At 41.1% G+C, this 14,800-nt stretch overlaps 1 protein-coding gene across 2 annotated transcripts in view; it reads right to left on the reverse strand.

Annotated features, from left to right (window-relative positions):
• The window catches only part of LDAH (lipid droplet associated hydrolase), a 118,410-nt gene that overhangs the window by 30,552 nt on the left and 73,058 nt on the right, over positions 1 to 14,800 (reverse strand). For both annotated transcript variants that reach the window (XM_074153540.1, XM_074153541.1), the window contains one exon: positions 6,944 to 7,184. In XM_074153540.1, coding sequence (XP_074009641.1) covers positions 6,944 to 7,184 — 241 coding nt within the window. The remainder of the gene's footprint in view (positions 1 to 6,943; positions 7,185 to 14,800) is intronic.

Here is a 14,800-nt window from a genome sequence, read left to right on the forward strand (position 1 = left end):
ATGCATGTCAGTAGCTATATGGAGGTCAGTTTAAGTGCTTTTCTGAATTGGGACCTGATGCTGACTCTTTCTTAAGGAACCCTGATGAAATTCAGCAACTGGACCACCCATCCTTTGAGCGAGGTGAACTTCCTCTCAGGTGGAGTGGCTTTGATTGGTATGAAAAGTGAACTTTACAGCACCCTTCCTTAAACATAAATCACTGTTTATAGAGCTCATTTTTAATACACTTGACCCTTGCACTATACACTTGACCACTGCACCAACCAGTAAGCAATCTCCTGCACCACTGGGTTTGCTCAAGTTAAGCCAGCATTTCTTCCCCAGACCCATGAAGATTCTGTAGGCATTTTCTCCTTGTCAGTATAGTCACGTTAAATAACTAGGCAAGGGAGACAGTGAGTGCTGGTGGACATTTTCAGGACAGGAAGCAGCAGCAAAGCAGACTCAATATTGTTTTAGATGACTGTAGGAATTATATCCAGAGCAGTGTCCCCTTTAGGCGCATGGGATGACAGGTATTGCATTAGTTAGCAGCTTCATAAATGTCGTTTTCAAAAAAAAACCTTATTCCAAGACACAAATGCTTATAGTTTACCCATTGGTACGGATTTAGCTGTATTTGAGTGCTTTGCTGGCACTGCATGATGAAAGAGTTCAATGAATCAAGCTAAATTCCCAACCAGTAAACACAAGTTATGACAGAGACACGAGCTCTACTTCAGATACTCCTCGGGGGAGTTTAGACAGACACCTCTGAGACAAAAGCATGAACCCACCAGAAGGGAGTCCTTCCCCTGAACTCAGGGGGCTTTGTATTGTGCCCAGGGAAAATAAAGTGCCAATTTGCAGATGACTATCTAGCACTGGGTAACACAAAGCAACTGTAGCTGCTAGCACTTAACAGGCATACACTTATTTTCAACATCCTTTCTGCTTTGTTGATGTTACCCCTTCCTTTTTCATGCCATTTGCAACACATCATTAGACGCGCTGCAAGTTTGTGGGAGTAAATCGTATCCCTGGGGATGAAACTCCACCAGGGGTGAATAAACAATCTCCCCTTCCCCAACCAAATCCCAACTGTGCCTCACATTTCATAGAAACGGTCAACAGTCCCACTATCAAAACATTCACGCCTCATGAGTAATATTTATGATGGGAGTTTTTTCGTTGGGTTTTCCCCCCAAGAAGAAAAAGAGGAATAATTAACAGAAATAAACCCAAAGAGAAATTTCCACATTATTACTATTATTTTCACAAGGCTTTCACAGGAAAGTAAAAGCTTTTGCAAGTAATAAAAGTCCTTGTTAAACATCTTTCTTTCTTTTGGAAATGGGGTAAATTAGGAAGCAGATTGACTTTAAAAAATAAATAGGACTATAAATACATAAAAGTCATTGCCTTCCTCCAGTAATTTAATACGAGCATCCTACTCTGAAATAAGGAAAAGTTTAGTTCACTCACAGAAAGAATAAAGCAGATGTGAGGTTTTTCCGTCAGCTTAAGTGCTGCCTTGGTAAGGTGAGTTGTCCGACTACATTAAACAAACATTTTAGTCAGGCATCACACAGGAAAATAAACAGTAGCAGAGGAAACATGAAAATATTAAAGACTGTTATTCTTTGGCCCCTTTTCCTGCGAAGCAGGTGATAAAATATTACTGTGTTTCCACAGGTAAGGAAACACGCTCTTAAACACTTTGCAGAAATACGTATTACGATCATCACTTAAAATGTCAGAAGTGGATAGGACTCAGCTGTGACAGCGCACAGGAGCCTGCCGAGAAACTCTGCAGAAGCAGAAGATTTAGCACGCCGGGTGGGACTGCTGGGTCTCTAAAGCAGCCCTCTGACCCTCGGCAGCATCCGACAGCCAAAATTCAGATACAGGTAAAAAACATCGTGTAAGACACGGCTGTAGAGTTACCTGATTTCAGGAAAGATGACTTCTCTTAAATCCTAATTATTTAGATGCTAGTGAGAGGGAGGGAGATTATCTGGTGTATCATTCTGACCTCTTTCTGCCCCACCGAGTATCAAAGAACGCACATAGGAAGAAGAGAGGAGACCTGCTGAGCTTCGGTCTTTTTTGCTCCCCTGTGATATCCTACACGACACTGTCCAGATTTAACATTATTTAGTTTACGTAGATATAATTTACGTATCATGTCAGCAATTTCTGTTCTCTGTGAAATTTTGTCTAGCGATACATCATGTCTGAAATTCTCTATATATTTAATTATAAAAGTAGAAAAGTATCCTTGAAATGATTTCTGCATTATAGCCAGAAGTTATCTAAAACTTACATTCATGAGAAGAAACAAAGCAATCACTTTTTACTGCCAGGGCTTTGATTTCAGTCAGCCTGGAAAATCAGCTTGAAAATGTACTGGTCTATGCTCAAAGATCTGCACAGTTGTCCAATGGCGAGGGGGGAGGAAAAGCTTGTATTCTTCTGCCCACTATGAAAAATGTAGGTGTGAGATTGCAAGGTGCTCCCTGAAATCCTTTGTGGTATCAGTTTAAGTCTCTGTCTTAAAATGCAGTGCATGCACGTCAGCCTGTCTGGCCAATGTGGTTTGTGGATGCTGCTCATGACTAACAAATGTACATATATTTATAAGGTTAAACTAATGGCTAAGCAGGTTCAGTAGATCAACCGTTGCCCTGGGATGTAGGTCTATGTACAGTTCTGCTGCTGATAAGCTATGTGATGCTGGGCAATAGTTTGTCTTGAATGTCAGGTTCTTTTTTAAACACGCTAGTACGGTGTTTGAAATAAAACCTAAATGAGAATATAATGTGCAACTCCCTCTTGGCCTCGCGTGCCTCCATGGGGAGCTTTAGTTCCATTCAACTGCCAACTATTTGCCCAGCATGATGTCCACAGTGGTCAGATGAAGATCACCCATAACGCCGTATTGAAAATTTCTCTGATTCAGAAGAGAGAATTGGAATAGAAATGGATCTCGAGATATGACAACTCCCAAGGCTGGGATAATTCAAACTCAGAATGAAATTTTCCAGTTGATTCCCTGAAGATAAAATTTTGAAGTAACTTAGCCAATGTAAAAGCTTATGTTCCATTTTTATAGCAACAGGAAGCAAAAGAGAGAAGCAGCTACTGCTGGGAGAGAAGCCTCAATACCTCAGTCAGGACACTCGTTTCCTATGCAGTCCTGCGGGTGCAAGAGTGGAGTGCCTGAAACAGCCTTAGAACTTTTTTTCTCTGTAAAATGAGAGAAATGTAAACTCCACATGAAATCTGAATGTCTCCACACTTGGAAAAAGAGAAAATTTGAATCCAAAATCTGAAGTTTAATCTCAGTTCCTTGACTTACAACATCTCTTGGACACTTAAACTGGAACTCTGCTGCCTCCAGCCTGCATTTGTGTGACAGCCTAAAACCATCTGAAACCCTCATTTTAGGTTTCTGAGTCCCCTCCTTCCCAACCCGGATTGCACAAAGCAGATCTGCCCCTGCTCCAGATCGCCGTGCTCCTCTGCTCCCCGAACAGGTTAAACAAACAGGGAGATTCCTCCAGGGAAGTCACAGGTTCAAGATCACAAAGGACGCACTGCGTTTGGGCCAGTTGGAGGTTTTTCTTGCTATTGTGCTTATCTGTATCTTCACTGTCATCCAGACGTTCACCCCTGACCCCCGAGCCCGCCTCTCGAAAAAGCCTCGCGGTGTTTACCCATTAAGTAATGTCTGTGCTTTTGTGGAAATTTTACAGAAACAAATGGAGGAAGTTTGCCAGTCAAACGGCTGGACAATAAATCCTGTCCCGCGTAGATAGAATGGTTTACTGTCACTGTAAGTCTGCTACCGGCATCTGTCACCGAAGAAATGTTTACAAATTTCAATGCGCTGCAGTGCCAAAGTATTCCAGCACTGCAGGGCTGTACATGATTTGTAGAACAACCACCACCGTGCTAGATAGGGGTATCCTTGTTTTGCCAGCCTGAATAAACAGAGTGACAATGTTTCAGATAACTCAAGGTCACTCACGTCCAATTTTTCTGTCCATTCATCTCCTAGGTTCATGAATACAAGTACCCAAATGCCAGTTTGGTCATTGTAGTGCTTTTTCTGCCCTAAAATATCTTTGCTAGAAGTTTAATCCAGGTAGGCAAACTGCCTTCAGACCCGTTCGCTTATTTCCAATAGGTCCTTTATTATGTATACACTATGTCTCCCCGTCCTTCCTTACAATCCATTTTCTTTACACTCCCTACTGTCTCTCCTCTTCCTGCACTATTTCCCCTTTGGGACAAGACATTATATTATGTTACCTTTCTGCACAGCATCATCGCGATGCCTTCTGCTGTGCGGCTGAGGCTTCCAGGACCATCAACTATAAAGTCAGGACAACGGAAAGACGAGTTTGGATAAGAAGCAGGAGCAAACATAATTTGAAACAGTGGGACAGAGAGGTAATATAATTCTTCCTTCACTGACTCTTTCAACTGAGGGCCTGATTCTGCTGCCACCGAATGGAGCTTTTCTCTCTCCATGTCAACGGGAGCGGCACTCAGTCTTAGAGTTCCGCTATAATTAAGTTTTCAAATCTCATTTCCTTTCAGAGGAGAGAAAACATTGTTGTGACTAAGCTTTGGATGTGGTAACAAATCCCTGGCAGGTTGGTTTGTTTTAACGGACGTATTAGTTTTAAGGAAACTTTTACCATCTTTTCTGCCCTTAATCACAGCTTTTATTACAATTACAGTAATGCAACAGATCTACATGCCAAAGGCAATACGTGTATTTTTAATGAGTTGACATGCAACCTTCCCGGAGAGGAGAAACAACTTCATTTGCCGAAGGTTTCTGAACCATATCTAGCAGTTTATTAAGGGACAAGGAATCAATCAGAAAAACATTTACCACAAATTCAGAGGCTTCAGTAACTCACAGATGAGCAGTCCCATAAGACAGACTCGGTTGTTGTGCTAGATTTAGCAAATTTTTGCTGAATGGTTACATTTTCTATTGTCCGCAAACAATACGAGACAAGGTTAAGAGGCAATATCCGGAAAGCCCTGAGATTATTAATCCACACATGTGGTCCTGAGTCACTGGGCTGTTAAACCTCCTCAGTTTCCAAAGATGAAACCTAAGGGGAATTCTGCTCAAGAGAGATGATATCACAAGCCCAAAGGAACCAGTTGCATCAATAAGGCCTATTTATGCAAGTTTTACAAGACATGGGCTCACAGGGAGTTTCATTCCGGTACAATGAATTCAGTCAATAAATTGAACATAGGCAGGGATCCCACCCTATGAGCACAAGAGCCTTCAGCCTGGTTTCTTGCCTGAATTTACCTTACAGCTTGGACACAGATCAGACCCTGGTGCACGCAGAAAACTACAACGGGCTGACATGGACGCATCAACCGGGCTCATTCCTCTGGGGACTAAAGAGCTCAGAGAGTCAGGCTCCAACAGCAGCACACAAAATCCGCTCTGGTAAATTATTCCTGCCCCTGCTGTGGTCTGGGCCAAACAGCCCGCACAAACAATGGCTGGCCATGCTTTTTTGGAGGTTACTGCAGGCCAAGGACCATTTCCAATACAACCCTGGATGTGGATAACCTGTTTTGAGAGGTAAAAGTTTATCTGTGGGGACCAGAGAAAGGTTCCTGGCTTGTGGAGATGTGACCCCACAGACCTTCACATACCTTTCTCAGAGAGAAAATTATCAAAGGAAGAAGCCTGAAAGCCCAGTGTATGTACGACTGTGTGCTTGCTTTTTCCTTGCTCATCAGAAAACTGCCATAAATTAATAGGAATTGAAGCAACAGACCATATGACTCCTATCAGAAGTTTACGTTATCAACCGATAATGTAAAGGCCCAGGGTACTGCAGAGGAGCGACTGTCTTTACGCCAGGTTTGTGTAACGGAAACAGGGCTTTGGCAGTAAGAACCCTCACTGCCCACCTCGCTTCCCACTTCATCCTGCACAGTCCCACTGCGAGCCTCCAGTACAGACCAACACATCCACAGAGATCCCCAAAGGCACAGGACCTCGCCGCAATCACCGCTACCCTGGCACATCTGTTCAGAAGATTAGTAGGTAAAATTTAACTGATAGAAGACAGAGCACAACTGGAAATGTAGGAATGTGTTTTTACTACTATAAATGCAATCAAAACTTCCTTCTTGCTATTATTACTGTGTTAGCACGTCAATTCTATTCCAAACTGTTTTCAACTGCTAACTTACCAAAATACCTGGAGTATAGCACAATCCACGTTCTGGTTTTCATTCTGAACTTAACATAATTTATCTGAAATTATTCCCTTTCTTAAAGCTGTTTTTCCTGCTAGAATGTGCAAAATATACATACAATATGCACTGAAGGAACGTTAATCTTCTTTCTTCGTATGCCCCAAAAAGTGCCGAAACTATTCCATGCATAAAGTAACTTCTATGTGTCTTTGTAGGCTGAAGGCCCTTTTCCGAATTTACCAATACTCTTATTCAGATGACAAAATCTACAGAGCTGGCTAAATCATAGCTTTAAAAAATAGATGCAAAGAACCCTTTGTGAAAATGATTACTGATTTATTTTCACCATCCAATATGAATTAAATGCAAAAAGAAGATATAATTAACATAAACTAGATTGTAAAACCATGTTTTAATCACAAGATACTGTTAGTAGTATAGGTCAGTTTTCTTAAGAAATATATATTCTTTGGGTAAATATTTTGTTATATTCCTCCTATGATTTTTTTTTTTTAAATTGACTCATTTGAGGTTTTCCTGTACCCCTGGTCTTAATTTGGGAAAAGATTAGACCTGTCCTTCTTCAAAACTTAATCATGCTTTAGTATGAAACTTTTGCCTAGAAAACTCCATTACCATTTACTAAATGAGAACAATACAAAAGCTGGTGTAACAAAAGGAAAAAAAAAAAAAAAAGGCTGCTCACCAATGCAGTCCACGCTGAAGAGATTCACGGAGGTTGTTATGGAAGATTCATCGCAGGTCTTCATTCCTCGCAGAGCAAACCGCACCAGGGAGGCTTTGACTCCCTCTGGCAGGAAGGACAGCAGGTAGACGGGCATGTACAGAACGTAACGAAGTTTGCACAGCAAAGGCGTCATGAGCTTTCCTTGAGGGGACTGAGCCATGCGCTCTATCGTCGGAAACAGCAGCACAGAGCGAAGAACCTGCCAGGCCACGAGAAAACGACTGTTAGCAAAGTCCTACAGCACCGCATCCCAGTCCAGGAGACTTCATTTATAAATGAATCTCGGCTTGAAATGAAGTTGGGTTTCCAGGCACATCGGCACTCAGACACATCGGCGGGCCTTGCGGTGTGCCCAGGTTAAATTTTTTAAAAAACTGTGCTGGTTTTGGCTGGGTTAGAGTTGAATTTCTTCATAGTAGCTATTATGGGGCTATATTTTGGATTTGTGCTGAAAACAGTGTTAGTAACACAGGGATGTTTGAGTTTCTGCTGAGCGGTGCTTACACAGAGACAATGTCTTTTTTGCTGCTCACACCACCCCATCCACGAGTAGGATGGGGGGGGGCACAAGAAGTTGGGAGGGGACACAGCAGGGACAGCTGACCCCACTGACCAAATTAATATTCCATACCATATGACATCATGCTCAGTATATAAAGCTGGGGAAGAAGGAGGAAGGGGGGGACGTTCGGAGTGATGGCATTTTGTCTTCCCAAGTAACCGTTATGTGTGATGGAGCCCGGCTTTCTGGGAGGTGGCTGACCACCCGCCTGCTGATGGGAAGCAGTAAATGAATTCCTTGTTTGGCTTTGCTTGAGCGTGGCTTTTGCTCCACCTATTAAACTGTCTTTATCTCAACCCATGAGTTTTCTCGCTTTTACTCTTCCAATTCCCTTTCCCATCCCACGGAGGGGAGTGAACGAGCGGCTGCGTGGTGCTTAGCTGCCGGCTGGGATTAAACCACGACAAAGACAAAGCAAACAAGAACGTGGTTATGAAATGCTCAGGTCCATCGGTTTTGAAACAAGGGAGCACAGCCCCTTGCTCCAGGAGGAGGTGATCCCACCAGAGGGCAGCAGGCAGGAACCCTCGCTGCCGTCCGGGTGGACTTTTCATGTCAGCAAAAGTACACCGCGTTTTATTGCATCTGGCAAAATGTTTTCTCTAAGTAAACCAACCAACCAAAGTAAAAGATGTCAGCCACTCTGACAGTATCTTTCCACTTTGACAACACACGGGGTTTTCAATCTGCAGTTCAGTATCGGTAAACCTGGTCAGAACAAGAGGCTAAGCACAAGGCTCCTTCACGAAGATGTGTACGGTGGTGCATGATACTGCATTTTATATACTGAAATAGACTTATTCTAAAGCTAGTAATCATTTTATGTTATGTTATGCTATGTTATGTTATGTTATGTTATGTTATGTTATGTTATGTCTGTAGCCTTAAAATAGAATGACATTAATTAAAAACCCGACCCACGTTAATGAAAAGGTTATATTATACTTCAATGTTAAGACCAAACAAATATTCTAAAAGGATACCTGCCACTTTTCCCTGGAAAGTAAAAAAATATTACAAGAATTCTTACAGGAAACCCCCTCAAGGACACACGCCTACAGCACACAACAGAGGTACCAAGAAAGCAAAGTAAGAGAGATTCTGGATACTACATTTGCAGATAATTAGGTATAAATCGGTGACTCAACATAAATAAAACAGATGTAGTTATATACGTCTGGTTAGCGCACATATCATTCTATGTATTGCACAAATTAGATTAATATTTTTTGTAAAAAAATATTTAAAAATAATTGTCTTTGCTGTCAAATGAGACTCAGCTGACGTGTGCCACTGCATCTGTGTGCAGTGCCGTGGTCTCAGCAGCTACCCAGTGGCAGGCAGGGCTTGCCACCGAGAGATGCTTACAAGAGCTGGGCATTGGAACAGGGCAAACAGAAGAAATTCAGGAAATATCAATAACTTGCCATCCTGTACTTTCTACAGTATTTTAAAAGCAGGCTTTGAAAGTGCTATTTATATCTAATACAGAACTATTTTAAGAAATCTTTCTGCTTTCCAGCTGATATTACTTTGGTTTTAGACAAAGAAAAAGACATTCTCAGGGAAATCAATCCTGGGCCTCTTTTTATTAAAGGCAACCAGCAGCTGTAGTATAGGAATGCAAGACTTGTACTAAATTATATGGTAGTTTTGTGATATTTCAGCTAGGAGCTGAACTCAAACTGTTGTGATCTAAAGCAGATTTGACCTGTGTTCCCAGACACACATTAATCCTTTGACATTACAGTTTATAGATAGAGGATTAGTTGCTTGGAGTGCTGTACTAACCACTGGGGGAAGTTGCTAAACCTTGGAAGAAAAAAGACAAACCGAGAAAGCTGTTACAATGACCCGTGCATTCCTGCATTTTTTAACGGCACAAAAGTTTAAAAGATGGTGGTAAGATGGAAGATAATTTTCTTGAATTTCGTTTTTTTTTTTTTAATATTTTGCAGATAATAATAGAGAAATGTAAAACTTGCATTTTTCTATCACTTATCAACTATTTCTTAGCTTATTGCTAGGTTCCTGAGCCAGGATTCTGAAATGTGCATTTGCCTGCAGAATTGCCTGAAGATGTAGTTCAATTTCTTTGTGATACCACTGTGGATACAACAGATTTAACATATTTTATTATAATGACACACACTTGCATAAAAAAGTGTGTCATATTTGTGTCTTGAAACAAGTGAATTTGAAATATACAGGTAAAATGAAGGAAATAAATGAGATTCAAATGCTCTTGAATAATTATTTTTTTTTTACTTTTCAATTGTCAGGACCTTATCTGTGTGCAGTTTAGACTAGCTGAAATCAAGTAGATGGCACAGAATTATATTCAAGTTACAACTTTCAGAACTATTATAAGACCAGTCATTCTGAAGATGGAGGACACTGCCTGTCATAACCACCAGATATCGTCACACCTATGAATGCCACGGTATATCCCATTAAGTAAAGTGTAAAGGTTAATGATGCCTTTTTAACAATAGAAGTTTCTTGTGATAACAATCGCTCAAAATACAAAAGCTATTACACAGGTCACAGGAGGTGATTCTATCCCTCTACTCTACGCTTGTGAGACTCCACCTGGAATTCTGTGTCCAGCTTTGGAGTCCTCAACACAGGAAGGACATGGACCTGTTGGAACGGGTCCAGCGGAGGGCCACGAAAATGATCAGAAGGATGGAGCACCTCCCCTATGAAGACAGACTGAGAGAGCTGGGGTTGTTCAGCCTGGAGAAGAGAAGGCTCCAGGGAAACCTCACAGCAGCCTTCCAATACCTAACGGGGGCCTACAGGAGAGATGGGACAGGACAAGATGTAATGGTTTTAAACTGGAAGAGGGGAGATTTAGATTAGATATTAGGAGGAAATTCTTTACTGTGAGGGTGGTGAGACACTGGAACAGGTTTCCCAGAGAAGTTGTGGATGCCCCATCCCTGGAGGTGTTCAAGGCCAGGCTGGATGGGGCTTTGAGCAACCTGCTCTAGTGGGAGGTGTCCCTGCCCATGGCAGGGGGGTTGGAACTCGATGATCTTTAAGGCCCCTTCCAACTCTAACCATTCTGTGATTCTGTGATTCTATATCTGTAGAGAGAAATCCAGATTCACCTGGTTTAAATTGCCCCCAATTCAAAGTCCAGTGATTTTTATGGGCCAAGCACATGGCAAGGGCCGGGCAACTAGAGACACCAGTCACAGAGACTTGAGCAGACCTATGGATTTCTGAAAGTTGGCCAGTGAATCTACTGAAGGCAAACACACCCTGTGCCCACGAGTCACTGAGAGCTGTGGGTCACATCACATACCCTTGGTGTGCTTTGGTCAACCCCATAAAACCAGTACATGTATTCTTACATTGTACTGGAATTGTCACTGTTGATTGTTGTGACAATAAACAATATTTGTAAAACTGTTGTTCAGTATATTTAACAGTTATTTATTCAACATGCTATTAAATTGCAGGATTTCAACACTCAGGATGACGCATACATTAAAGGCAGAGCTGTTCTTTGGGTTAGTCACCAGGCAGCTGCTTCTACTTTCATCATTAATTTTTAACTCTTTAAATTACACAGGGCTCAAGACCTGAATGGTTCAAGGGACTATAATACAATGCAGTGTCTCAGAAGTTTTAGATCTTGTTAACAACAAAAGGCTAACATTTTCTGCAAGCTCTTCATGCAATTCAATGTGGGTGCTGAGGCAGCTCCTGGTCCCTAGTTAAGTGGTATTATCTGTCACTGAAAGAATGAACAGGACATGGCCTGAGCCATGGTCAGAGAAACACTAACTAAACCCCCAGTACGTTCTGCTCTTTGTTCCTTCAACACACACAATAGTAGGAAGGTGTGGGGACTTTTGGAGTTTCACTTTTGTCACTGTTTACATACTTTGGTGTCTAGAGCTACCGGATCAACTTCAGGTATGTTTGCACAGTAATTTACAACACAGAGGGAAGAGAAACTGCTTATTTCATAGGAAAAGTGAGCCCTAAAGGCAAAGAATATTAAATGTCCATTCCCTGAAAGCAGGGCATTGACCAAAGAGCTTTGTTTAGGCAGAATCCTTAAATGAGTACGATTCACTTCATGTGACTGCTCTCTACAACTACCTGAAAGGAGGTTGTAGAGAGGTGGGGGTCTGTCTCTTCTCCCAAGTAAGAGGTGGTAAGACAAGAGGAAATGGCCTCAAGTTGCACCAGGGGAGGTTTACATTGGATATTAGGAAAAAATTTCTTCACCAAAAGGTTTATCAAGCATTGGAATGGGTTACTCAGAAAAGTGGTGGAGTCACCATCCCTGGAAGTATTTAAAAGACGTGTAGATGTGGTGCTGAGGGACATGGTTTAGTAGTAACTTGGCAGTGTTAGGACAACTGTTAGACTTGATGACCTTAAAGGTCTCTTCCAACCAAAACAATTCTATGATTCTATCCTTGTTTCATATAAATGTTAAAGAATACAACAAAGGCTTCCTCCAAACTACCTGCATAAAGAACATACACTTTCCTGTACAACTGGGCTTTCTATCTAAAACAAGATGACAAGGTGATAACTCAGTACCTTCAAGTCTTCACTGGATAATGGTTATGTCAACATGTTTTTGGATTTGCAGAAACAGTTGGATGTTTTTTTGTTTTGATTAAAATGAGAACAGAGTACAAAAAGACAAACAATTAAATTTACAACAAATTGTTGTTTATCCCTGTACAATTTAATAGTCTCAACCACACCAGCAAAGGACTTCTGTAAAATGTTTAAAAGGTTTCTTTATAAAAACGCTAAAAGTATGCAAATCAGATCAAGCCAAAAAAACCCCGCAGTAGTATTTATCACCAAGGCATTTACTGAAAGAGTTGAAATATATTTGCCAGGTGCAATTTGAAGTTTGAGCGCGTAATGCTACTTGTGACAGGGACTGGTAAAAGACAGCACTGAGGATACAAACCATGATAACGAAAATACCACAATACAGACTGGATACCACTTACAACCAGTATTTAAAAGTGACATGATTTTCAGAGTAGTGAATTCCTCTGATGCCAACAAGAGAAGCTCAACACTTTTGAAATCAGGTGGGTTTGATAATGCATAAGAAATCATGGTTATGAATGGAAGCACCTCAGGTGTGCACCCATTTTAAAGATTTGTTTCAGAAGAGACCCCAAGTAGATGAATTCATTAATTACAGCCAGGCTTTCTCAGTCCTGTACTTGGGCTCTCAAGGAACAGACCGTCCCTGCCCACAACACCTCGCAGGCATGTTCAGATCTCTCTACTGACGTCGTAAAACAAGACTCTGGCCCACTGAGGAAAATATCCATCCCACACCACCAGAAAATGAAAACTCCTCAGAAATAACCCTTTGGTTCATTTACTTTAATGGCAGAAGCAGCAGTCGTTGGAGGCTCACATTGACTTCTGAGCAGGGAAAGTTTTGGAAAATATTTGCTCCTGCTGCATAATCTGTTTTTAATCACTGGGGGTGCAGGAATGATTAACACAACAACCACCAACAAAAAGAACATATGACTCAGATTCTGCACCGGCTACACAACTCGGAGCCCATGAGGAACTCCAGAGATCAAACCAGTGGGCAGAAGCAAGGGAGCAGTCTATTACGTTTCGATGACCGAGCCATCACCCAGACGGACGCTTGGTGGAGAACCACCCAAGTGCAGTTGTGTGGCCACATGCCCGCAGACCCACAGCCACCCATCCCTGCTCCGCAGCAACAGCATCACTGCACGTGCGACGTCAAGTCACGGGGCGGGAAAGAAAATGAGTGAGGAAGTTTTATGTAAAATTCCTTCAAAACCCTAAAAAAACGCAAAAGCTCTTTCTCTGTCCAAAGTAACCCTTCTTTTGATGTATTTTAGTTCATCCCATATATTAGTTTATTATTCCTCTGTTGTGCTGGCAGAGGAAAAGCTATTATCTGTCAGGTGAAACCTAGTAAATTTTTCAAAGATAACATAATGATGCACTTAATGGTAATCTACAGTCTACCCTTGACACGGAGTGCCACATCAATCACAATTTCTTCTACTCAGTATGCAGAAACCTGCAGGCAAAACAAGGAGGGTCAGGGAAGCATCGACTGCTTTATTACCAGCTGTGCTGAGCAGATTTCCAAGAAAACACACAGGATAAAGCAGACAGCGTTGGCTTGGGCTTTCCTCACACCAGAGCGGGACTTTCTGGACTTGCCTATTCACTTTGCTCAGTCATGAATTATATACAGTGTAGTATAGTATAGAATAGAATAAAATAGAATAGAATAGAATAGAATAGAATATATATAATATAGAGTTGTACTTTAAAATCTTGAATAATTTCTTCCTCAGCTGTTCGAGATGCCATTTGGTTTGTTGTATCAGCAAGCTGCCTGCCACAGCTCAGTATCAACCAACCCACATGATTACATGACAGCAAAAGTTAACTAAAGAATGAACACAAGTGACAAAAAATTATTTTACTCCCGGTGTGCGGTAAGAACATACTTTGTGCACTTTCTTCTATTTTATCTTGTGGATCTCCTGTGATTCTAAATGAATGTTTGTGCATATTAAATGGCCAACAGAATAAATATCTCAAACACAGTTAACAGAAAATCTTATCACTGAAAATTTCGAAGTGTTTTGTAAGAATTAAGTCCCACAGAGAAGTCTTACCATACTTATTTAATGGAACAATAAATGGAAATTCAGGAAGTTACATGACCCCACATGAAAATATCCATTGTGAAAGTAGAAAGATTTAAAACACTGTAGGGTAATTCACAATTCTCTGCTCTAACCAAAGCTTACTTTTTTGGGTAACCAAACTTTTTCCGTAAAACAAAGTGGTAAAAAAAGATGTAAATAACCAATGTTTTGTAGAAAAGTTTGCATTATTTTTACCATGAATGTCATGGTGGTTTAGTTCATTAGTGGCTGCATAGTTCATGAGAGTCTTCTGTTACCATCTTCTAAAGCCACCTTCTGACATACTGCTGTGAGGCAGGGGCACATACACTTAATTTCATGCTTTCAACTTAAATTTTCTATATTTCCTATTTATTACTGCCCAGATTTTCACCTGGGCACCAGATTAATTTATTTTTTTCTGTTACTTTTATTTCAGACCTCATTATGTTATGTACAATCTCTGAGAATGCGACAGAAATAAGAAATTTTTTTTGTAACTTTCTAAGAAAACTTTGTATATGAGGAGCATAATTTGCTCCCTGCAGAGCTTAATTTGTT

The sequence above is a fragment of the Numenius arquata genome, chromosome 9 (genome assembly GCF_964106895.1).
Source record: "Numenius arquata chromosome 9, bNumArq3.hap1.1, whole genome shotgun sequence".
Classification (NCBI taxonomy): domain Eukaryota; kingdom Metazoa; phylum Chordata; class Aves; order Charadriiformes; family Scolopacidae; genus Numenius; species Numenius arquata.